At 39.0% G+C, this 26,667-nt stretch overlaps 1 protein-coding gene across 1 annotated transcript in view; it reads right to left on the bottom strand.

Annotated features, from left to right (window-relative positions):
• The window catches only part of GREB1 (growth regulating estrogen receptor binding 1), a 134,232-nt gene that overhangs the window by 68,573 nt on the left and 38,992 nt on the right, over window positions 1-26,667 (bottom strand). The window contains exons 6-14 of the mRNA XM_036751873.1: window positions 25,411-25,539; window positions 21,138-21,251; window positions 19,618-19,761; window positions 17,093-17,278; window positions 14,866-15,216; window positions 10,663-10,791; window positions 10,190-10,315; window positions 4,889-5,086; window positions 3,957-4,137 (exon numbers count right to left, since the gene is read on the bottom strand). Of these exons, the coding sequence (XP_036607768.1) occupies window positions 3,957-4,137; window positions 4,889-5,086; window positions 10,190-10,315; window positions 10,663-10,791; window positions 14,866-15,216; window positions 17,093-17,278; window positions 19,618-19,761; window positions 21,138-21,251; window positions 25,411-25,539 (1,558 nt within the window). The remainder of the gene's footprint in view (window positions 1-3,956; window positions 4,138-4,888; window positions 5,087-10,189; window positions 10,316-10,662; window positions 10,792-14,865; window positions 15,217-17,092; window positions 17,279-19,617; window positions 19,762-21,137; window positions 21,252-25,410; window positions 25,540-26,667) is intronic.

The following is a 26,667-nucleotide window of genomic DNA, read 5'->3' as shown; positions in this document are numbered from 1 at the left end:
AGTCTATAACAAATCTGATTGAATAGGATGTTGAATAGTTGTTCTCCATGTATGCTGAGAAAACAACATGACAGTGAGGCTTAAAAGAGAAGGGATTTGGGTTATATATATGAATGGACTTCTGCCCATCAAGGAATAAAATGCTGGGACAGTTTACCAAAGAGGGTGATTGTGGAATGGTTCCTCAGTCCCTGTGAACCAAAAAGGAAAGTCCATTCATTTGTCCTGGCACAGAAGGCTGGGATTGTAAGAAGGGAATCTCTAAAAAGGCCACGGCAGCTCTAAGGTTTATGAATTTGACTTTATGACTCTCTGGTTGCAGGAATGAGAAGTGACGGAATGCTGACAGAACCAGAGGAGCAGATCCCTAAGCATCTGAGAGGCTGGGCTTAGAAAAAAATCTTGAGTCACTCCATCAGTCAATAAACATTTATTAAGGAGGTACCTATTATGTGCCATTGATTCAGTCTACTGTTTAGCTAATCTCACATTTCCCTAAAATGTAAAACCAACATTAAAATATGCTCTCAATTACCTGCACTGGAGAGCACCTATAGTGAAGGTATAATCTCAGGCTAAATTCTCTCTGATCCCGTAATATGCATGAACGTGTAAAAAGGGAATACAAAGTAATGTGAATGAGTCCATCTAAGCAAAAGGTAGGTAAATCTGCTGCCAAAACCAGAATTAATTATATAATGCATTAATATGTCTGATATAAAATATATTTTTGGACTCTACCACTCCACTCTATTAGTAAGAAAAACTGAGTTGACTATGTTTGGAGGATAGATTGTAACCTTTTAGAAGGCAGGAACTGTTTTAAAAACGTACGTATTTGTAAGCTCCACGTATTTGTAAAGGTATAGCTGTCTTAAAGGTATGTAATTAAAAACCTGATAACTATTTTAAAGGCAAACCGGGAAGAAATCCTATGGAAGAGTATGGAGAGGCTTGCCTTAGACAGAAGGGAAAGGAAAACAGATATGCTTCAAAGACCAGAGCCACTGGACCACTAATGAATACTCTTATCCACAGATGTGCTGTAGTGGTGGTAGTTGTTTCAGTCATGTCTGACTCTTAGTGACCCCATTTGGGATTTTCTTGGCAAAGACACTGAAGTAATTTGCCATTTCCTTCTCTAGCTCATTTTACAGATGAGAAAACTGAGGTAAATGGGGTTAAGTGATTTGTCCAGAGTCACACAGCTAGCAAGTATCTGAGGCTGGATTTGAACTCAGGTCTTCCTGAGTGCAGGCCCAGGGCTACACCACCAAGCTGCTGTCTATGGATTGCATAAAATGCAAAAAACACCTAATTTTTTCTATTTTTATTAATATTCTTCCCAACTAAACTGTGAACTCAATAAGGACTCGACTGTCTCTCTGTAGTTAAAAGATGACATTTATATTCTGTTTCAAGATTTATAAAACACTGCAGATCAATTATCTCATCTGATCCTCTCACAACTATCCTATGAGAGAGGTACTCCAGACATTATTCCCAGTTTACAGATAAGGAAGCCAAAATCCCAAACACCTAGCATTTAAGGGACTACTCCATGGTCATATATCTAATGTAAGAAGAAGAACTTGAGGTCCCTTGATTTCAAATTCAACCCTCTTTTTACAACACTGTTAAACTAGAAGCTCCCTGAAGGCAAGGACTATCTCTCCCATTAAATTAGAAGCTCAAAGGCAGGGGCTTTGTTTTTCCTATTCTATTGAGAATCCCATGAGGTCATAGACTATATATTCCCCCATCAGAGTGGTATTTTGTGATCACAGATGAGCAGGTCTTTTTTATTTTTTCAAAATAAATATTTACAGAAGATAATTTTTAAAAAATTCTTAGTGAGAGAGTATGAGTATCCTTCACACACCTTGGGCTTAAAAAATTTTCATTAACAAGCAAAATGATTAGAGAATGTATTATCAAGTCAACATCACAGATTTTAAATTAAACCCTTTGAGGAGGGTCATTTCACAAATAAACACAGACCCATACACCTTAAATGAATTGCCCAAGGTCATAACACAAGTCAGTTCTAAGAGAGATTCATAAATCCCAGCCACAAGCTCTCTCTTCTGTGTTCAGACCTCAAGTATTCTAGACATGCATCAAATCAGGGGTCAATGTAACACAGACAGAGGGAATTCCAAAATGGTGTCTTCGACTTGACCTTGCTTTATAAAAACAGGTGCTCCACCAAAGCACTCCTCTGACATCTGGACACAGCACAGAGGCAATGCTAGATTCCAAAAGCTACCCAAAGCAGAGTGTGAACTTTGGCAGGTCTTGGAAAGCGAGAATGTTCCAAGTATGAGCCTGGAGACTCGACTCTCATCATCAAAGAAAATACTTGATCTGAATACAAAAAGGCTTATTGCCAGAGCACTGCCCAACAGATGTTTTGGTTTGTTTCTAGGGGATATGACAAATGGATGGAGCATGGTAGGGTACATAGAAAGCCAGGCACAAAGCCAGGAAGAGCTGGCTAAACGTCTTGCCTCTGGCGCATACTCTCAATGACCCCAAGTAAGTCAGTTAACTTCTCAGTGACTCTGTTATACAATAAATTACAGAGAAGGCTTTAGTCTGCATCGATAGAGAGTTTCTTGACCTGGGAGTTCCCTATAACAAGGAAATCACCGGTCTAATCCCTGTTCCTATCCTACAACTGTGGAGTGGATGGAATACTTACACCACTGAAAACCCAGATTTTTGGAATGGGGCTAAGAAAATAAAAGTGATCACTGTATTTTGAGATGCTACAGCATCCTCTAGTGGAGAGTCCTGGACCACAAGTCAAGATTTCTATCTTCTAGCCACAGCTTTGCTATTTACTAGCCCCGGGACCATGTGCAAGTCACTTAAACCAGCTACCTCCAAACAGGCACTGTTGGGAGTTAGGCACCTAGTCAGAAATAATAATACCTAACTAGTAGTATAACAATATATATATAGCTAGTACCTAACAAGACCAAGTAGTTTAAATTTAATTTAATTCGGTTCAACATTTTTAAGCAATGACCTTAGCATTCCTACTAAACAAAAATGTTTTTGTTTTAAGCGCCTGTTTTGTTATAGCTTTCATAGCACATTAAGACAGATAGCTGCAAAAAAAAAAGTACTTTGTGAACTTCAAGACGTCACAGAAATGAGTTATGCTACGGCACAGGCACATTTAACTCTACTTTTTCCTACAAAATATACCTGTCATTTGTTTAGCACATTATATAGGCCCAGGACTGCACCACCTAGCTGTAATCTATAGATTACATAGAATGCAAAAAACACCTAATCTTGTCTGTTTGTGTTAACATTCTTTCAACTAAACCATGAACTCTTTAAGGACAGTGACTGTCTCTCTCTAGTTAAAAAAGGACATTTATATGCTATTTCAGGATAACACATTAAATCTGTGTTCTGACATCCATTGCCTCACAAAAAAAACTGAAGAGGTAGGCTAACTATGTACTAAAATTCCCATTTTGCAGATGAAGAAACTGAGGCACAGAGAGGTTAAGTTACATGCTCAAGTCACACAGCTAGGAAGTAACAAAACTTCTGCTGCTGCCTCAGCCCATATTGATATGACCACACCTTACTATCTCTCTCTCTCATGAATTTACTTGCAAACATAAGCATGGTATAGTAAAGAGCAAAGGACTTATTCAAAGGCACCTGGGTTCAAATCCAAGCTCTCATCTTTGAAAAGCGACCTCTATGAGCCTCAGTTGTCCCCTCTTAAAAATGGGAATGATCCTACCTACATTACTTCACAGGGTTTCTGGAAGAAAAGAACCTTGCAAATTGCAAAGCTCTATATAAACATAAATTAATAATAATCATTAAAACCATGATCATCTATTTTAGCAACTATATCCACTGCTTCAAATGCAAGTCCCAAAGAAAGAAAATTTTAACCCCACAAGAAAAGTAACCCGTCTTACCTCACAAGATCCCAATGTGCATGGTCATGGATTAGGACAAACAGCGTGTGAGGGTTTTGAAGAGAGTTTTGCAGAAAAACCTTAAATTTGGTCTGGGCCTCTGCATCCAGCTTCACTACGTACTGCTCTACTCTCTGCTTAGTCACATGCTCCTTTTCCAAGCCAAGTTCTAGCAAAACTCCTAGAAGAAAATAAAACTGCATTAGGGAGTTCAAAAGGAAATCCGCAGTCTGAAGGTCTCCTTTGAATTCTGGCTCTGCCACTTAGTACTACACCTCTATGATCATGGTTAAATCCAATCATCATTCTAGGCCTCAGGTTGCTCAAAAGCAAAATGTCGGGGCTGGACTAGATCAGTGGTTCTCAGAAGATATTACGGTCCCCAAAACCCTTTCAGGGGTCCATGAGGTCAAAATTATTTTTATGGTTCACACTAAGATAATAAATGTCTATAGATATAACCCACATAAACAAAAGTTCTTGGGAGTGGGAGTACAGTCCTCAAGAATTAGTCTAAAAGGGTCCTGAAACGAAATAGTTTGAGGACTGCTAGACAAGGAGACCTCTAAAATTCCCTCTAGCTCTAAATCCAATGATCATGTCTACTTATCCTGAGAATAGCCAAAAGAAACTGTAAGCTACAAAGTGTTTTCTAATGGCAGAATAATTTTTTTTTAAAAAACCATTTCCAGTTCTAAGAGAGGACAAAATAAAATGGAGAGAAATGATGACATTCAGTGAATTGTAGTTGCTCTGCCTGGGTCAGATAGCCAATACAAGCATTCCTAAAGTCTCTCATATTCAAAAAAACAAAAATCTCAAGCTTATAATAAAGTTAGCTTGAGAGTGGATTCTTATGTAGTCTGAAAGATAAAACAGAGTAAAAAAATTCAACACGTCCAACAAGTCTCAACCTTGAAGGCCCCACATACCTGAATGCCAGAGATGAAACAAAGTCTGTTGATAAGTCACTTCCGATGGTGGTACACAGATGAGAAAATCCACTTTTTCAAAGGAGCCTAAATCCAGATTCTGAGTGCTGGAGTCAGCAATGGAACACACATGGGAGAGGAGCTTCTGGGCCACGGCTAACTGCAAGGGACGAATCTGATGCCGTTCAAGACCATAGCCTGGGAATAGAGGCAATTCTGTTTAAGTCACTCCAACTCAGTTCAATCTGATGAACATTTATTAAATACCAACTGCTATATGTGGTGCAACGAATATAAGGATGGACCCGCCCTCAAGAAGCTTACAATCTAGTTGAGGAAATGAGACGGTGACAAGAATGGTTAAAGAAGTTAAAATGAGGAATGGGCTGAGCAGAGAGGTAAAATAAAATCAGGAAAGGAGGGATTATTTCTAGCAGGGAAGATTCATGAAGAAGAGGGCCTAGATGCAAGGAAAAGCCTTCATCAGGAAGAGAAGAGAATGGAATGGAGAATAGACTGAATTAATGCAGGGGCAAAAAGAGGCAGAACAGGATTAGGGAATTATTAATAGTTAAGCTTGCTTAGAACGTAAAGGGAAGGAAGGAGAACATAGATGAGAAATAGAACTACAAATCTGGCCTCCACAAGGCCAGGCTGCAGAGGGGCTTGAACGGCAAGCTAGAGAGTTTGTACTTAATTCAGCTTACAATGGGCAGCCAACTGACAGTTTTTGAGTAAAGACATCCATAACATGAGCAGAGAGGTAGCTCAGGCGTAGGTATAGGGCAAATTAAAGAGGGAAAAGACTGGAAGCAGGAAGGAGAGTCAGAAGTTCAAGCCAAGGTATTAAGAGCATGCACTTCAGTGGTGCATGGAGAATAGATGAAAGACATACTTCAAAGGCACACCTGTATTTCCTGGCAAGCCTGGGGCCTGAACTACATCAAATTATTTCAAAGAGACTTTCAAGTCACGATGTTGAAAGGAGAACCATTCCCTACTGAGAGGAAATGGGGTGTAATGGAAAAGAATTACGGACAATCCCAGTCCCACTGCTTCCCAGCCTGAACCTGCGTTCTAGACCCGTAACCTCACCAGACTATTGAGAAGATTGGAATTTATAGAAAACCTGATTTCAGTTTCATATATGGAAGAACTTCATAACAGTTAAAACTGCCTCAAGAGAGAGATTTCCCTATCAACGGCACTTTTCAAAGCAAAGACTGAATGATCGTTATGTCAGGAAATGTTGTAAAGGAAATTTCTATTCAGCCCATGTTGAAGTCAATGTGCTCACACCTCTGCCAACTATGAGGTTCTATACACATGCTAATGTATATAAAAGTAGCATAAAAATATGCAACACACGAATGGTAAAGCTAGAATTTCATCAATGTCACCAGTGTAGACTGAAACCTATCTATAAGACAGTAGTAGGTCTTTGAGAAGTGATGATGCAGAAAAACACATCACTCTAAGGTCAAATTGGTGATGAGGACTCAGATTACATTCCACAGGGCCCATGTGTAAAGCCTCTCCAGTTTGGTGAGGCCTACCACAGCCTATGCTCCAATGACTCAGCCTTTGCAGACTCAAGGACATCTCCATCCCTTGATGGAGCATCAGTAGAAGATATAAATATCAAGCATTATTTTTAAAAAAATACAAATTTCAGAGCTGGTGTCAATATTCATTGGTAGAGGAAATTCCACCTGTCTGTGCCAATGAATGACAGGTTTGGTCCCAAAATAAAAAAAATTATCAATAAAACAATTTTCTCTAGCACCTAGGTCAAGGATTCTTAACCTGGGACCTGTGAATTCATTTTGTTAATATTTTGATAACTGAATTTTGATAGAATTTGGTTCCTTTACAATACTCTATTTTATTTTATGCATTTAAAAACACTAAGAAGGGGTCCACAGGCTTCACTAGACTGACAAAGGCGTCCATGGCACCAAAAAAACATAAAAAGACCCTGACCCAGAAGAAGATACTTAGAAAGTATTCTACCAATAGCATTCCACTGAGTCAGAACAATCTCTTTTTAATTTTCAGGAATCATAAAACCTCAGGGCTGGAGGGACTTCCATACCTAAACAGGAATCCCTGCTACAATATCCCTGATCAGTGATGATAATAGGTCACATTTATTTAGCTCTCTGTGGTTTGTTTACAAGGTGCTTTCCTTACAATAAACTTGCGAGGCAGGTGGTACAAGTAACATCATTCCCATGTTGCAAATGAGGAAACTGACATACAAGAAGATTGCGACTTGTCCAATAACATAGAATTAGTAAATGGCAAAACTAAGTCCGGGTCCCAGACCTGGAGTCTTTCCTCTATATCCAATTATTGTATGGGCTCTCTGGACAGGTGAAATTGTAGGAATGAATGGGGTGTGAAGGGTTTGATACTGAGAGAAATAATTCCAGTCATTAAAACATGTGAAACAGGAGCTTTACTTCTGACGCAAGCATTCCTTCAAGCCTGACTCGGCCTTTATTATTCTGTGGGATGGTTCCAATAAAAAACTCAGTATGATTCCTTTAATGGTATAATGTTTAGATCCACGGTGGCACCAGCAGAGCTGAGGAAGAATGGGGCACAGTTAGCATGCCAGCACCATGAAAGAATCTCTCTGCAACAGAGGCACCGGATGAGAGAGTCTTCACCAACATGTCATCGTCTTTTCTCCAATAGTGTAACTAATGTCATGCTGATACTCTTCCACCTCCTGCCCTCCCCCCAAGCTTGACCACTGTTCTGGCCTCAGTTTCATGGCTCCTGCTGAGCCCCTTGGATTTACTGACACCAGTGAACTCTTAAGCTTGACCACCAACTGACTGCTATTCTGCTTGCTTACTGAATCGAGATTTAAATGATGCCTTTTCTACAGCACCTCCCCAGGCTTTCTCTCTCCTTTACAAAGCCTCATCCTAGTAAGATAGATATTGCCAGATAGCCCTTTCACCAGGAGATTTTTATATACATACATACATACATGCATACATGCATACATACATATACACATACACACACTATGTATATACGTGTGTATATATATGCACACCTATATACACACACATATGCATACATCTTATAAATACACACATGCATTTTACACATACATATATACATGTACATGTAGGTATGTGTATATAAGAAGTATGTATGTACATAGACAGTATATATACATTTATATATACTTATGCTATATACATAATATATACCTATAATTTATATTTATCTTTTTTTATTCTAGCAAACACTGAAATGTAAATCGCCAAGCCTTTTACTACCCATAACTCTTACTGTTAGCACTCCCCTTAGGAATTTCAATGAGGTCCCAGACTAGAACTTGTTATATTCCAGATTGGGCTGTCTATGTCTTGGGCTTCTTAAAGCCCTATATGGCTAAATGGCTTGAGTTACTATCATTCTACTATCTTCTGCCATGAGAATGAGAGTGAAACAAGGGACTGCTTTCTCTAGACTATAGTCTCAGAATCTTTAAGGTGGAAAGGAACACTAGGGTTCCCCTATTCAAACTCCCTACCCAACAAAAGAATTGGCTTTATGGCATGCCCAACAAATGGGCCACCCAGTCTCCACCTGAAATCCAGTGACAAGAAACTTAATACCCTATGAGGTAATCCATTCTGTTTCTGGGCAGCTCTGTTTGGGAAATTCTTTATGAGCCAAAATCTACCTCCCCCTAAGATCTAACTATTAACCTTGCTTCTGCCTAGAGTTAAACAGAATTTGATTTACTGAAACTTTGAAAGTCTTAAGGATGCTCTCTGATCAATGCAATGATCACTAATCCAGCCGCTAATCCAGAGGACCAAGGAGGAAATGTGTTCCCTGTTCCTGCCTTGACAGAGAGGCGACAGACTAGAGTGAAGGAATGAGACATGCTTATTTATATATGGCTTGTGTGTAGATCTGTTTTAACTATACTCATTGACTATAAGAGAAATGTGGGATTATTTTTGATGGAAGAGCTTATTAGAAGGCAGTGGGGATAGGAGTAATTACAATGATATAAAAATTAAGAGCATCAACGCAGTATTTTTAAAGTGTATAGAGCAAGGAAGAAGGAAGGAAGGAATTTAAGTGTGCCAGGCACTGGGTTAAGCACTTTTCAACTGTCTTCTTATTTGATCCTTATAACAACCTTGGAAAGTAGATGCTATTATTATCCTCACTTAAAACTGAGGAAATTGAAGCAAACAAAGGTTAAGTGACTTGTCTAGGGTCACACAGCTAGTATCAGAGGGCAGATTTGAACTGAGGTCTTTCTAATACCAGGCCCAGAGATTTATCCGCTGCACCATCTAGCTAAATAGAACAGAAGGTAATTCAGAGGGAAACAGATAAGCAGGACACAATGGAAATTAGTAGTTTCATGTAAAATTTTCTTTTTCTGATCTCTGTAGCTGGAAATGCTCCTATGTTCTGGAATTTGTCACGTTCAGAATAATAAAAGTTAGAAATGTATTTAAAACAAAGAAAAAGAAATTATTTGATTGAGAAAATATTCTCTCCTATAGATAATAGTCTTTCAGATGTTTGAACTCTGAGATAATACTTCCCCCACCATTACCGAAATCTGTTTTTCTCCAAATTAAATAACTACGTCTTTCAAAAGATCTTCACAGGATAGGGTTTCCTAAGGCAAAGAAAGGGCCTTAACAACCAGGTCACATAGAGCCAACCCCTTTCTTTCTTGATGAAGCAATTAAAGCCCACAAAGCTGAAGTGACTTGACCAAAGGATGTATCAGTAGCAAGTAAAAAAAGCCCAGATTCAAAACCTGGTTTCCTGCCACATTCAATGCTCCTTACCCTACATGGTACTGCCTCCCATTCTGATCACCTTCCTCTGTGTGGACTCAAACAAAACTCAAGGTTGCTGCCTCTTTTGAGAACTTAAGAAAGCTAAGGACATAGTCACAGTGAGGAAAAAAAAAGGATGAAAAGCTGAGACCACCCAAAGGTATAACGTCTCATCCTTCCCTCTTTCTAAACAGAACCCCCAGGCCCAGAGAGTAAAGGCAGTAAATAATCCAGGAGTTTCTGTTAGAAGCCAGAAGGCAACCCAAAGAAAGACTGGTAAGAAAAACGTAGCCCACTGAAATAAACAGACTTCTTTGTAATTCCTTATTCAGGAGGCCAGAGGACAGGGACTTCAGATAGTGAAAATAATGAGAAGCTGAAGTCTTAACCGACAGTGGACAAATCTAAAGCTACCTTCGAATTCCAGATCATCCCATCTGCCTATCCTCCCTTTACTTACTTGTACACAAAGGTGTCCCACCGGCATCCAGGGCTGCTGGTTTATTTGCTGATATATTAAGTGAAGAAGAAATGTGGCTTTGGTTTTCTTGATAAAACTTGTCCAGCAAAATATCAATGTCGCCCTCTATCAGATGCGGAGAAGAGAAATAGAAGCACGTTTAAAATCTTTTGTGAGTAGACACAATAAAGCTCCAAGAGACCTACACCCAGAGTCAAAACAGCCTACCACCCAGACCTACTTTTATCATGCAAAGGAAGGAACGTGGGTCAATACAAGATGAAATGCCTGGGCCATTATACAATGCCCCTGACATTAGACAAAGCTTTAGTAGGTCACATATTTCTATTCCACAATGTCTTTCTCCATAAAACATCTAGAAAGAGACAAATACGTGTTTCTGGCTAATCTTTTTTGGTTTCTTCCTATCACATAGATTTGAGAAGATGAAGATAATTCACTGGACTTCTTACCTGGACAAAGAGTGCTAAAAAAGGCACCTAAAGATTCCACTTTTCCAGTCACAAGCTCATAATTTACTTCTTTCTGGTAATCTGCTGGGCTGAGGAGGCTTTCAGAGAGAATTCGGGCCTGGTATTTTCCTAGAAAATAGAGAAAGTCATTGCATATTTCCATAGTACCAGTAATAATAAGCTCTACATAAATGTTAGCTATCATTATTATTATTTTGAATACAATTTGCATAAGCCTAAAATGAATATGCTCAAGGTGGTAAAACTCATATGACCCTAGGTAAGTTTTTTCACCTGTCTAGTGAAGAATTTTGAATTACTGATCTGTTTAAAAAAACTTTTTTTAAGTTTAGATTAGGTAACCTAAAATAGCAATCCTTAATCTGGAGTACAGGAACTTGCTTTTTAAATATGCTGATAACTGTATTTCAATATAATAATTGGTTTCCATCACAGTCCTACATATTTTATTTTATGCATTTAAAAACTATCCTGAGAAGGGGTTCATAGGCTTTACCAAAATGCCAAATGGGTCCATGATATAGGAAAGATTAAGAAGCCCAGTTATAGCTCTGACAATTTTGTGTTCTGTGTTTCTTCCAGCTTTAATATTTTCTTTTCAGAGGTTTCTTCAAACTCCAGTATTCTATGGCTCTTTATACTTCCCCAGATCCCTGGACACATAACTAACTCTCACTCTCTTATATCCCCTCCATCCTCAAAATGTTTAAACCACATTGGCCCAGTAAAATCTAGTAAAGAATTTTTCAAAAGGAACCAATAATTTCTCTTCTGTCTTGCTTGGAAATCCAGGGTTTTAAAGCAATTACTAGAAAACACCTAACCCACCCCCAATACACATACAAAATCCCACAAAAAGGATGTTTATCGATCCTTCTAATATTTTGTTTTATTTTCCCCCAATTACATGTTAAAACAATTTTTAACATTTTTAAACATTTTGAGTTCCGATTAAACCATTTTATAGAACAATTTAGAACTATGCCCAAAGGACTATAAAACCATGCATACCCTTTGACATAGCAGTATCACTACTAGGTCTGTATCCCAAAAGAAATAAAAAAAAGAAAGGAAAAGGACCTAAATGTACAAAATTATTTATAGCAGCTCTTTTCTGGGGATAAGAAATTAGAAATGGATGGGATGCACATCATTTAGGGAGGCTGAATAAGTTGAGGTATGTAATTGTGATGTAATACTATTATACTATAGGAAATGATGAGCAGGATGCTCTCAGAAAAATCCAGAAAGACTTACGTGGGTTGACGTAAAGTGAAATGTAATAGGTACAAAGTAACAGCAATATTATAGGATGATCAGCTGTGAATGACTTAGCTATTCTCAGCAATCCAAGACAACTCTGAAGGACTTAGGATGAAAAATACTATCCATCCCCAGAGAAAGAACTGATGGTGTTTGAATACAGATTGAAGCAACTTTTTTTCACTTTCTTTATTTTTCTTGAATCTTTTTCACTATTATGGATATGTTCTGCATGATTACACATATATAACCTATATGGAATTGCATGCTTTCTCAATGGGGCAGGGTGGGGAGAGAGGAAGGTAGAGAATTTGGAACTCAAAGTTTTAAAAAACAAATGTTAAAAATTGTTGCTTACATGTAACTGGGAGAGAATTAAAAACTAAATAAAATTTAAAAAAAAGTTTTGAGTTCCAAATTCTATTCCTCGCTCCCTCCCTCCCCTTCCTCTTCCCTTGGGGGAGTTGTGAATTGATTCTAATTTTTTATGGGGAAAATGAGATCCAGACTTGTGAGCTCAAGGGGGCTCTTGATATGGAGAATCCTCTTCCTAACTTCCTTGTATGTTCACAAGCTCAGAGTAAGCCTCAACTCCTCACTTTCCCTCACCCAGTATATTTAATCAGTCACCTAGTCTTGATGAATCTACCTCTGGAACATCCCTCCCATCCATCCTCTCCTCTCCAGTCACACACAGAGCCCTACTGGAGGCCATCATCATCTCCCATCTCCTAGAATAGCCTCCTACGTGGTTTCCCTTCCTCCATTCTCTCCTTTATCCACAGTGCTGCCAAATCGATATTCCTACAACACAGGTCTGACCATGTCCTTCCCTATTCCAAAAACTTCAGTGGCTCCCTATTGCCTCTAGAACAATTCTGAGTGTCCCAAAAAGTCTTAGTTCAGTTTTAAGCTTTAAACTTTAATGGCTTAAAACTTCACTAAGACTTTAGGACACCCCAGTAAAAGCCCAGTATTTACCATTTCAAGTCTTTCACCATATTGCTCCACCCAGTTTTTCTAGATTGATTCCAAATTACTTTATCCTCGTGTACTCTAGAGTACAAATCATCCAACTTGCTGTTTCCACATGAGACTTTTCATCTCCCACTTTCACACCTTTGCAGAGGTTCTTCACCATGCCTGGAAGCTGCTCTCACTTCCACTTCTTGGGATTCTTAGCTCCAGTCAAGCCTCAATTTTACTTGAATTAATTCTAATTAAATTAAATTCTCTCATCCAGCTACAATTCACAGGGTACATGGTAAAAGATGTGAATCCAAATTTCTTTTTTGCCAATAGACAATCTTATCAAGTATATTTGTTAAGTATTACTCAATCCTTTCCCCAATTTTTATGTTCTCAGTGTTTGTCAAGCACTAATCACATGCGTGCATATGCATGTATATCTGCATCTATGTGTATATATACTTAGGCACACACATATGCGCATATATGATGTCCCATGGAGTCAATCTTCTATTGTAGTGATCTGTTTCTTTGAGTCTTCCATATCAAAGTTGAATGATAATAATGCTCATTTTCATACTATGCAAAACTATAAAGTATTTTTAAAGTGCTAAACTATTGCCCATCCTATGAACTGGTAGCATGGTAAGTGGCAGACAGCATGACTTAATGGGAAAAGTCCCAGATTTGGAGTTTAAGGACATCCCGGTTCTGTTCTTTATTTGGGCAAGTCACTTAACTCCTCGTTACCAACTAATGGAGACCAGCTAGAATTGGAGTTGGTCGTTAAAGTTTAGGTAGAGATTCAACGGGCAGACAAGAGAGAAGACACTTCACTTAATTATATCAGTTCTATCATATCACTTTATCCTCAATAAAAGGGAGCTCCAATTTCCCTTGCATCTCTAAAGCCTATGACTTATTTTTACCCTTGTGAACCTTTCAACTCAAAATATTTTAGAAGCATCTTACTAATGATATCTCTCTTCATCTTACATGTGTTTTACCCTTAAAAAGGTGTTTAGAGAATTCTACCTTCCTACAACTCTGACCTGATCAACTCCTGTGCATATGCCAGAGGCAGAATATAAAAGAGAGTAAATATAGGCAAAAACAGAGCATTATTTACATTGATAAATAGAAGCAGCAACATTAAGCTCTACATAAATTAATAACATGATGTTCTAGGGAAATACAGAATGTGGATAATATATAGTCCCTGACTTTATTTTTTTAATTTATTTTAATTTATGGGATAAAACAAGGAATTCCACAACATAGTATAATTTAAAAAGATAATTACACAGGAAACTATAAATCTATTATGTATAACTTGCTATTCCTTTTAAATATATGATGAAGTTATCATGCAAATTCCTTTTTTCCCCTTTTTTTTTCTTCCTTCCCCACTGCTGCCCTAGAGAGGGCTATGACTAGAAACAAATAGGTGTATGTGTATTCTTATTACCTTATTACCCGCACAACTAGGCAGTAGGTAGGGGCCAAAATTAAAATAGGCTTCTTAGCACCACAGATAGGTTAGACTAGAGACAGACTGGCAATAGTTAGCTGCCGCAGGACATGTGACAAGCAGGAGAGTGCGCAGTGGCAACCCTACATTTTTCTCGGGCCTCCCAAAATCCTTTGGCCCATGGGTCATATGTTGTGCAGACCTGCTGCAACAGAATATAAACATCATAAAGTCAGGGGCTGCTCTAAATCTAGGTGTTCTAAAACGTTTATAGCCATCCCTGACTTTATGATGTCTACATTCTATTAAGGTAATCAAACAAAAACGCTCAATACTGAATGACTAGAAAAGCCTTCCTGGTGGATGTGGTGTTTATGTTGGGCTTTAAAATAGACTTCAGCAGGCAAAAAGGAGAAGGGAAAGCATTCTAGAGAACAGTCTGCAGAGAAAAAAAAAGGAAGGGAAAAAATGAGACTCACCTGTAACTGCAATGCAAGAGTCAATTGGTGTATTCCTACACGCACATATGATAACAACATAGTTAGTTTTCACAAGTTTCCCTTCAATGAGTAACTTGAACATCTCTGAAAGTCCCTCAGCCAGGGAGTAACTACATTCAATGATATGAACACTGTCATTGCAAGAACTGGCTGCCAAGCCAGCCAGCCAGGGGAGCTGGGCTGATGTTACAGGGGCAATGTGACTAGGAACTTGAGGGAAGGGCTGTTGCGTAGCTTGTTGATACTGGCGGATCTCGGTCAAATGGGACTCTCTCCAGGAACGCATAAATATCTGCTCCAGATCTTCAATCAGAGGAACTTGGTCTGAAGCTAACAAAGACAAAGTTTGATTTTTTAAAGTTTGACTTTCAATTTAAAGTTTGTTTATTTTGAAGGAAAAAAAATAGAATATCTGCTTTCCTGACATGATTGATCCATTGAAGACAAAAAGTACCAAAATAAAGACCAAAACTACCAAACAAACCAAAATCCACTTGAGACTAAAACTACCAAAATTGTTTTAAACAATGAGTTTTTGTTTTGGGGGGAAAATATCCACAAAATGATTTTTTATAGAACAGGTAGATTTATAAACACAACAATTCACCTTTGGAGTTTGTATATGTAAAGTTTACAAAATGCACAAATATTTCCAGGCACCTTGTGGACGATCCTTCTGAGAACCAAAAACTCCTTTTATAAAGCAAATATTAAGTCTTTGACTTATTTGTTTTAGCATCAAAGGATAATAAACTTGGAGCAGAAAATGATCTAAGAAGTCATCTAGCCCAACCTCCTCATTTTACAGACAAGGAACCTGAGTCCCAGAGAGATTAGGGGGCAAACCACCCTGGTAGTCAGCAGCAGAGCCAGTTGTCAAACCCAGGCCTTCTGAATCCAAATCCAGTGCTCTTTTCATGTTGCCACACTGTTTTATGAATAAAGGTTTTCTTAGAGAAAGATCGGCTGGGTGGCACAGTGGATAGAGTCCTGTACCTGGAGTCAGGAAGTTCAGTCATTTTTCAGTAGTAATCCAACTCTTCATGATCCCAATTTGGGGTTTTCTTGGAAAAAAAATACTTAAGTGGTTTACCACCTCCTTCTCCAAGTTCAAATCCTTCCTCACATACCCACTAGCTTTGTGAATCTGGGCAAGTCCCTTACCTTCTATCTGACTCAGTTTCCTTATCTGTAAAAATAGGAATAATAACAGCACCAAACTCCCAGGGTTGTTGTGAGGATAAAATGCAAAACCTTAGAGTGCCATACAAAGGCTAGCTGTTATTACTATATCAGGTTGACTTAAAGCAGGTTGCAGCTACAGAAGAAATCGAAATACTGGGCTTAGCAAATATCTGTGCCACATAGAAATAAGTAAAAAAAAAAAATCACCATGTAAGCACTCAGGTGCTAGCTGGGATCCACCCAAACAGCCCAGGAAGACAGGCTATGTGAGTAAAGATGATGCCTCTCTGACACGCTTGTCCAGTGTGAAATAGATAATTGAATAGATAATTGAAATTAGGTATACAAGTTAAATGAGTCCGCTCAAACCACCCATAGAAAAGTTGATTAGATTTGCAACCCAACGATTTCAAAATTTCTTCCCACAGAGCATAACCTGCTTAGATATCATCTATCTTCTAGGCCACCAGAGATGCCCCCATTTCTCCCCCATCGCTTTCAGACTAGTCTTTTTTCAGTCTTAGCACTAGCTGTGTGTCTTAGACAACTTGACCAAATGTAGAGGGCAAGGCCTTGGAACTACATGGGCAGAAAGCCTAGGAGAAAGCCATGTACTACAACTCTGTTAATAATGTGCTTTCAATACATAGTACAAACATACAGAAGAATCCTTAATCAAACTGAAAATAAATTCAAATAATATCATCTTTAAAGGAAGAAAAAAAGGAATATTTAAATACTTGAAATAACTGCAAAGTAAACTCAGTTTTACTCAACTCTGTATCATTTGATTTCATTCATCACTATAAACATTTTTTCCACATTCTATAACAAAAAGATGATAGGTGTCATGACTTCATAATGTCCTAAAAGCTTTTACAAACACTTTAAAAATATTTTTAAAAATATATATGTATATATATTTCTCAAATTGCCATTATTAATTTACATCAGCCTAATTACATTACATGATATTTATCATATTCCACAATCCCACAAGCCCCCCAAAAATGATACCCACCAAGCTGAACGAGATAATAGACTGTCAGCAAAAGCTGCATTTCCTCTGATATGGGTTGTATTGTTGAGGCACCATATTGTTCATAAGCTCGAGATATGGACTGAGAATTCTGGTAGCAGGTATACAAAAGGGAGCTTACTACGACATCGCTAAGGTTGCCACAGAGGTAAGGGAAGTTCCCATGACCTAGAAAAGAAGCAAGATCATTTACTATAATTTGTACAAAATCTTGTTTCACATACACCCTGTACAAACCATCCCTGACTTCCAGGAGTTGAGAGTCTAGAGAGCAGTTATAGGAAGTCCATATCAAATCCCACTTTCTTCATGAAGTCACAACAGTCCATAGGGAACTAATTCTCTGTTCTCCAGACCTCTACAGGACTTGGGGTCATGGGATATCCAAGGTAGAAGGGACCTAAAATCCCATCATCTACAAGAAGCCTTTTCGTGGCAGCACTTGGAACAATGCCTGGCACATTAGTAGGCACTGTTTATTGACTAGTGTTTTCTCTACTGTAATTATGTCCAATTTATCCTATATATATTTTTTCTTGGACATAATCATTTGCATGTTGTCTCCTCCCATTAGACTGTGAGCTTCTTGAGCGCAGGGACTTTTGTCCTTCTTTGTATCCCTAGTGCTTAGCACACAGTAGGCTGTTAATAAATGCCTTCTATGAGACCTTGACCCCACAAATAATATTATCTAACCCCAATCTGCCCCCATTTTATAGGAAACAGACTCAGAGAGGTAAAGCAACCTGCTCGAGGTCACATAGCAATTGTCTGGATCGGTCGTTTGTAACATAACCATATACTATCCTATAATATCTAGTGTATTTAGTATCTAACTTTTAAGATACGTGAATGAGTCTTATTGCTGAAAGCTAGATTAAAAATCCCCTAAGGGCAGGCAATGTTTCTCCACTCACTCAACATTTATTCAGCATCTACTGCATTTAACATAGGGGCTGATGCAAGTTTACATAAAGCCTACCCCACTCTTGTTTGTATCTTGCACAGCACCCAGAAAAGCAACTTGCATATAATAGGCACTTAGCCACAACAATCTTTGATGAGTTAATAAAACAGGAGCCTTTACTCAGTTTACAAGCCCAAAGATCACCTGAAGAGTATAGACTTCTCTACTCTAAACTGATTGCCTAGCTTTCCCAGAAAAGGAATTAATCGAACAGTGTCTCCTTGGCTCTTACTCATCCTTCATCAGATCAGAAAGAAATGTATTACCTGCCCTGAGATTCAGGTTCTTCACCCTTGACTAATTGTGCACACCTGATCCAGACAAAGAGGACTCTCTCCCGGATCATGTCTTGAGATCTGGGGATGGAATAGAGGGACTACCGAATAAAGAAGCTGAAAGTCCAGAGATTACCAACACCTAGGTTGACTCTTCATGATCCAGGTTGCCACTCTTGTTCCTGAATTCCATTTCATCCTTCTACTCTGATGAATTCCATCCTGGTTTTTCATCCTGAGCTAAACTAATTCTGAACCTTAGCCTTTTACTTCTAAGGAAGAAATTCTGATAGATTATCAGAGAAAAGAAATGCTACTTTAGGACAAGAATAGTATAATTTTTGCATTTCAATTATTTTCTACCTTCTTCTTAGAAAGAGTATAACCTTAGAGGGATCTTAGAATACTGCTAAGCAGGATCAGAAGACTCCATAGGGTATGAAATTAAGCAGTTTCCATTAATTCTTTCTGGGTTTGGGAAAAAAGAGAGTTGTTTCCTGGGAAGGAATTACCCTGCTAACAAAGCAAAATCAGTAACACCATGCTCACACAAGTTTTCTCCCTCCATCATGGACCCTCAAAGTGGGCAAGCTCCTCTAAAGAGTGCTTAGTGGAGGGATAACTGATAACACCCAAGCCAATTCTGGCTAAAAAGAATTTAGCACTAAAGGAACCACATGCCTATTGGCAAGAAAGGAACACCTGGGAATCACTATCCTTTCCGGATAGGAATAAGTGATGCTAAGATTTGCCTTAGATCCTTAATTGATTAGATTGCCTTAGATCCCCAATTGATTAACAAGCATTTATTAAATACATAATATGTTCCAGGCACTATGTTTAGAATTTATTAGCAAAGATGTTTCCCTACTCCCCCAAATTCTCCCCTCTTCCCTAGGTAATCATCTACCTTGCCTGCTGACACTGGAAGGGACGACTAGAGATAATTTGATTCCCAACATCCTAACATCTTAACATCCAATGCTTCACATGTGTTTTAACCAGTATAGAGTACGGTGGGCCTATCACCTCCCCTGTTTTGGACTTTATACTTACTAATGCTATTAATGTATCCTGAGATGCTATTGGTTTTTTTCAGAATCATATCATACTGCTTATCACTACTGTCTATTAATACTTAGCTTGTAGTCACCTATGTGCTAAAGTTCCTTTCCACTCTGACACTGTATTGTTCTGTAACAGCTGTAAGAACACATTCATGTCTCTTCAAAGCAGCTCCCAAGTGAGTCTGCTGGTGTATTTACCTTTAAATATAACAGGCTTGGCCTTGCATATTTTCAGTAAGTTATCAGGAACAGAAACGGGTTCTCCAGCTGCTACCACAGGAGACGAGATTGTAGCTGGTCCCACCAAACCCGGCTGGGGCAGACAGGATGCTCCTGCACTGTCTAAGAATGCAGTCACCAAAATGAAAGGGTCAAACACACTCAAAAGGGCATTTGCAAGAGATAAAGAACAACAACCCACATATCAACAACTTGACCCTTTCTGCCATCTAAAATAGGCCTCTTATTCATATAGTGAGTCAGACATAGATAGCATAATCTAGCACTAATTTTTTAAAGCCAGCTTTGTTTATTCTCTTAGCATGAGGGCTCATAAGAATCACATTTTTAAAAAAACATTTCAGTGTTTAAAAAGGGTTTTCCTCCACAAGATCCTGTGAGGTTAAAAGAGCAATCATTTTCATCCTCATCTTCTAGATCACAGGATCATAAACAAAGATTTTTAAAACTGAGGCTGAGATAGCTGGAGTGATTTTCCCCAGGCTGCACAGTGTTACAGTCAGAACTCAAACCTTCATCTCTTGACTCTCACACTGCTGTTCTGTCTTAATTATCATCATTTGGGGAGAAGGGGGTCAAAACCTGCAATTTTATGCATGTATTTTTGGGTAGGGGGGAAGCAATCAGGGTTAGTTACTTGCTAATAAGTGTCTATGGTCACATTTGAACTCAGGTCTTCCTGACTCCAGGGCTAGTGCTAGATCCACTGACCCAATTTCATGAATGTAAAAAACTCCCAGTGTGTAAATTCCCTTCATAAATGCAAAATGGAAACTTGTGTAACTTATAATTACAATGTAACTTGGTCTTAGAGAGTTGCTGGGGCACTGATAAGTGGACTGCCAAGGTTACAAAGTAAATACATGACAGAGGAAAATTTGAACCCAGATCTTTCTAACCTCAAGGCCAATTCTACCACACCACAGCTTCCACTGTCCTAGTGTCTCATTTTCATATATATATATATATATATATATATATATATATATATATAGAGAGAGAGAGAGAGAGAGAGAGAGAGAGAGAGATTAATATAATAATTAATGAATCAATATGTAATTATATAAAACATGATTCTGTAGTCCTTTTTTCTTGCAGGGAGCTCAAACACTTTGACATAAATTATTTAACAATTTCTAAATCATTCATAAATTATTTAACAATTCAAATTCATAAATCCATAATACATAAATTATAATGTAACTATTATTCTATAGCAATTGTAATTCATGAATTATTATTCAGCAATTTATAAAGTAAACAATTTTATATAAATTATTTTTAATATTAAGTGGTTTGTTTTCCATGAGCAAGCTTATGAACAATATGAGTTCTGATGAGAATTCCATTTGGGGAATGCACCAGCCCCCAACATTCACTGGTAATCTAGTAAAATAGTACATAAGAGTCCTCCTCTTCCTTCCCTCCCCTCATCCAGACCAAAGCCACTGTTGTAAAATCACCCTGTTATCACTTACCATTTTTCATCCTGTGTGTACTTGTTTGTGTATAGCAGGGGTCTATAACTGATGGAGACTCTGGGGACCACCCTTTGTGGCGTTTCTTGGGAGGGCCTGAGTTTGTTAAAGTGCCTAAAAGACATACGGAGTTAACAACATTAGTACTTGAAACAAGCTTCAATCAAACCTTTTCAGCATTTCTACAGGGTTTTTTTTTTTGGGGGGGGGGGGTTGTTTGTTTTATTTTGCTTTGTTTTGTTTTCCTGTTAGCAGGCCTTAAATAAGCAATCAAACATTTGGGACTGCTAGCATTACAAGTCTGATCTGATTGAAGGCTCTAGAGATGTTTGGCTTCGCACAAATGACTTTGATTTGAATTTTAAGCATCTGGTACATTTTCAAATCACAAAAATGCCATTTTTTTTAAAATCCCCTTCTTCCCACATTTTTTTTAAACTATTCTATCCATTTTATAGATTTGTGTCTAGAGCTTTTGGTGCTTCAAACTGTTCCTCGACATAAATAGATCTGGCTCATAAGTTTATACTCAACCAGTTTTCACCATAAGGTGGCAGTACTTTTCCATGTGTGCTTCCCATCAAATAATGTTTCAAGGAGGAAATCCATGAGGGATGGCAATATCAGTACCCTTGTGACTGAGTCATTTGTAAATAATGTCATCTCTTAAGTTACTTAATGTTCATTTCTCAAGCTGTGGGTTACTGCTGCCACAGAATTCATCATAAAGCAGTCACTCTGCTGGTGATTACTTTCTCCATATTTAACTAGGCTGGTCCTCGGAGAAATAATCAGTAGCCAAGTCTTACCAACTTCATATAATCTGCCAGAGTTTTTACTCCACTGGTGCAGCCTTTACCAGCCTAGGATCACCTCCATGCCTCAACGAGAGATTTGCAGGATATTTGTAAAGGAGGGAAACGAGTGAATTATTCAAAGCATCAAGGAGCAGGTGAGCCAATATGTACTTGTAAACAGAACAGGTAGTTTTTACGTAGTGTGTTACGGTTTGCGAAGAGCTTTACATGTTATCTCAGTTTGTTCCTCGCAAATAACCCTATGGCACAGGTTCTAGCATTATCTCCATTTTACAATTAAGGAAAATGAAGCTAAGAGAAGTTTCATGACCAGCCTGGGCTCATACAGCTATGAAGCATTTGAGGCAGGATTTGAACTTCGTTCTTCCTAACTCCAAACCTAGCCCTCTACCTATTTGCTATCTAGATGCATGGGACTATACATCTCATATCTTCCACCAAAGTCCTGCGTTGATGCCTTATCCTGGTGAGAAAGTGAGCCTGGGCAACTAGATCTAACAATGGATAGAATGCTGAACTTGAAATCAGGAAGACTTGAGCTCAAATCTTTCCCAGGACACTTACTAGATGTGTGACTATGGTCAAGGACAAGTTAAAAAATAAAACCTCTCACTTCTCATTTCTTTTGTCTGTCAAATAGGAGATTAAAAATAGCACCTACCTCATAGTGTTCATGCAAAGACCTCTGTAAACTTTAAGGCGCTATGTAAATGCTAGCTGTTGTTACTGTTCCTTCTACTACCACTACCACTACTACTACTACTACTACTACTACTACTACTACTACTACTACTACTACTACTACTACTACTACAACAACATATGCCAGCAGAGCACAAGTTCTGGTAGGTCTCACACAAACTCCATAAGCTTCAAATACAGTGTCAAGGACAGACTACGTATCAACTGTGAAGGACGAGCCTAGCTATTAAGCTCAGTAGCCCATCATCAGTATGGCTTGTGGCATAGCATTATAGCGAAGTAAGAGGCTGCACCAGGAGGACAAAGAAAAAAATATGATGAAATGTGTCAACCTGCTCATCACACCCTCCCCCCAAAAAAGCTCATTGATGTCCTAGAGCTTGAGTAGAGATCCCAAAATCTCAAAGTTGGAAGGCATCTCAGACACCATCCAGTCCAACCCAGCTATAAATTCTATAAACATACCCAAGAAGAGATCATCCAGCCTTTCTTCAATGACTACTAGCCATAGGGAACCCACTATTTCTTCAAACAGCCCATTTCATTTTAGATAGCTCTCACTGATCAAGACAAAGGACAGTGAGATCACTACTTCCTTAAACATGGACACTATGACTCTGCTGATGTAGCCTAGGTTCTCATTAATGCTTTTCTAGATGCCATGTCATACATTCACACGGAGTTTACAGTCATGAAGTGTTATAGCAGAGTAGCTACTCCTCCATTTTGCATATATGAAGGGTTTTTTTAACTCAAGCATAAGACTTTATACCCATCCCTTTTAAATCTCATTTTATTAGATTCACTCTGGCATTCAAGCTTGTCGAGAACTTGACGGCTTCTCGGTCTCTAGAAAAGGAAAGTTATGGAACTTTTCATTAGTCAAGATGCAGAAGAAAGATTACATTATATTAGAGTGCCCTGATAACCTTGTTCTCAATCCAAGCTAGGCCCCAGCCAGGAGGTGAGGTCTGTATTCATCCCCTCAATTGAGTTGATTGCAAAATCCAAGATGAAGAGGGTGAGGTGAAGCTGGAAGAAGATGCATGGATGTTAAGGAACTACATCAATCCATACATAGCTATATTCTTTTTTTCCTTTCAAAAAGATCACATTGGAGGGGGCAGCATATATTGGGGGAGTGAGGAAATACAGCGTATATCTAGACTAATACAATATTCATCCTATGTCAGAGGAACAGAAAATTTATTTCAGGTTCTAAAGAAAAAAATCTGGGATTTGAGAATGAGTTACAGTGATTCATTTCTGTTGTGTCTGACTCTGTTACCCCATTTGGGGTTTTCTTGTCAAGGGTACTGGAGTGGTTTCCCATTTCCTTCTCCAGCTAATTTTATTGAAGAGGAACTGAGGCAAAAAGGGTTGATTAATGTGCCCAGGTTCACACACCTAGTAAGTGTCTGAAGCCAGATTTGAACTCATGAAGATGAGTCTTCCTGATTCCAACCCCAGTCCTCTATGCACTCTGCTACCTAGCTACCCTTGCGATTCAGCAATTAAATTTGCCAACTAGTTCCCTTTGGCACTGTTGCATTAAAAATCACAAAAGGCCTAAGAATTTACAAAATTTAAAGTACTTTGCTCATGAATAGCGCCTAATAGCAGTATCCAATTTTATCTCCCACTTGTCCCACAACAGATACCTTCTTCTAGTCTAGGCACACTGGTCCCCTCAGTCATACCTTGCCCATGGTGATCCCCTGAATAAGATGCTCAGCTGACTCCTCTCCACAGCTAACCCATTCTTCAGGACTAAGCTTCAGTCCCACCTCCTCCAGCTCACATTCATCTAGGCTCCTCCTAACCCTTATTATACCACCTAAAGTGTGTTTCATCCAATTTAATATATGGTTTTATCATCATTTACATTGTCTTGTATTATTCAGCAGTGGTTTTGTGGGCATGTGGCTGTATTCTCTGATGAGACAAGTTCCTTAGGGGCTGCATCTTATCAGAAACACAATGATAATAATATCAACAACAGATACATTTTCTCATTTAATCCTCATTACAATGCTACATAAGGCAGGGACATGTAAACATGAGCGCGCACACACACATACACCCCTGTAATTTCATCAACGAGGGGGACTGGAAACTCAGCTCAGCTGTAACTTACGATCTCCCAGAGTTGTCTGGTCAGTAAAAGGTTAAGTGATTTGACCCTGGCCACATAGTTACTATGTGTTAGAGGAAAGACATGAGCCCCTTTTTTCCTGACTCCAAGAAGGGTCCTCTAACCAGCATACCATGCGGCCTCTGGGGAAACTGAGGCAGAGATTGAGGGAGCAGCATCACCAAATTTGCATGGCCAGTAAAGTGTGGCACAGTGAAAAGAGCACTGGAGCCAGAGGACCCCGACTCAAATCCCAGCTTTGATGCTTACTACCTGAATGGTCTGGGGCAAGTCACTTCATCTACCCTGGACCTCTGTTTCCCCAAATGCAAAATGAAGTGTTTGGGCTCAGCGCCCTCTGAGGACTTCTCCAACTCTATGATCCAATACCTCACAATCTAGTGCTCTGACCACCATACCTTTCTGCCTCCGTACTTACCTTGATGCAACCCCAAACATAAAATGCTTTAACAAAGGAACATTTATCAGTCCCACCAATATCAGCTCCCAAGGTTGAATTCTGCTCCACGGGAACAGGAGGCAATAAATACATCTAACCCCACAGGCTGGGATCTGAATATGACCTGCTTTGTGGGTAAACACAGAAACGCAAAGCTACCTAATACCGAGGGTCTTGTTGGGACTGACAAATTGGTTTTCACTAACTGTTGATGCTTGGGTGAATCTTTCCCATTGAAAACAGCTGGACTCATTGCTGACATTTGAAGAGGATGATCAGATACAGTGCCTGAAACCAAAAAAAAAAAGAGAAGGTCACTATGATATTATCGGATCCAAGACTATTTTTCCCGTTTTACCATAGGTTGTTCATCGATTAAACCCACCCTTGAGGTTAGAGTGCACACAGTCTAATATTTCATCTCCTCTGAAAGGACATGTACAAATTCCCCTATGTGCTTCAAGGGCTACAAATTGAGTCGACCTACAAGTCTGAAGGTCACACAAAGCCACTGTGGGATGCCCCAGAGCTTGTGACCCACAACTCCACGGTGATTCCCTAGACCTGCCTATGAAGAGCACAGACTGGAACCAGGATAAGACTTGCAAAAAACTGCTAATGATTTCAGCTATCTGATTTTCTCTATCCCTGAACTGGCCACAGGATCTGAGGACAACCCGACACACAGACAGGATCAAGAAGCCGCCTGTGGGGTTTGAGTTTACCCAGACTCACTGAACTACCTAAGAGACTAGAAGTTTCCAAGGGACTTACTCTGGAGACTACTGAGTCACCTTGTGGTCAAGGGAATAGTGCTCACTCAGCTCTAAGGCCACATGGTACCAGCTGATGTTCATACCAAAATTTAGGGCCTCACAAAGTACCCCAAGATGCTTTCAAATACAGCAATTTTTCCACTGAGAAAATGGTAGGTAATATAGTGTCCGCCAAAGGCCCTTTTCAAAATTAGCCTAGGCATATTTGTTAATGATTTGGTTCATCAGTCAACTGAAAAAGGTATCACACACCAGTACCATACTCCAGTATTTGACAGCCGCTTATTAATATTGCTCTTTTACTGGGAATACACCCATCACAAACTCTAGAAACAGACAAGAAAGGAATGATCTAAAAATCATTTAAGAATATAACCCTGAAAGCTCTCATGCCAGTTGTATTACTCATGATAACACTCCTCCTACAGGTTAGAAATCATAGATACTCTCAGCACACTTCTTTCTTTTTTATTTGTTTGTTTTTTGGAGGGGGGAAAGCAGGGCAGGGCAATTGGGGTTAAGTGACTTGCCCAAGGTCACACAGCTAGTAAGTGTGTCAAGTGTCTGAGGTCACATTTGAACTCAGGTCCTCCTGACTCGAGGGCTGGCGCCCTACTCACTGCACCACCTAGCTGCCCCT

The sequence above is a fragment of the Trichosurus vulpecula genome, chromosome 3, assembly GCF_011100635.1.
Source record: "Trichosurus vulpecula isolate mTriVul1 chromosome 3, mTriVul1.pri, whole genome shotgun sequence".
NCBI lineage: Eukaryota > Metazoa > Chordata > Mammalia > Diprotodontia > Phalangeridae > Trichosurus > Trichosurus vulpecula.
This window is presented reverse-complemented; position numbering and strand designations above follow the sequence as displayed.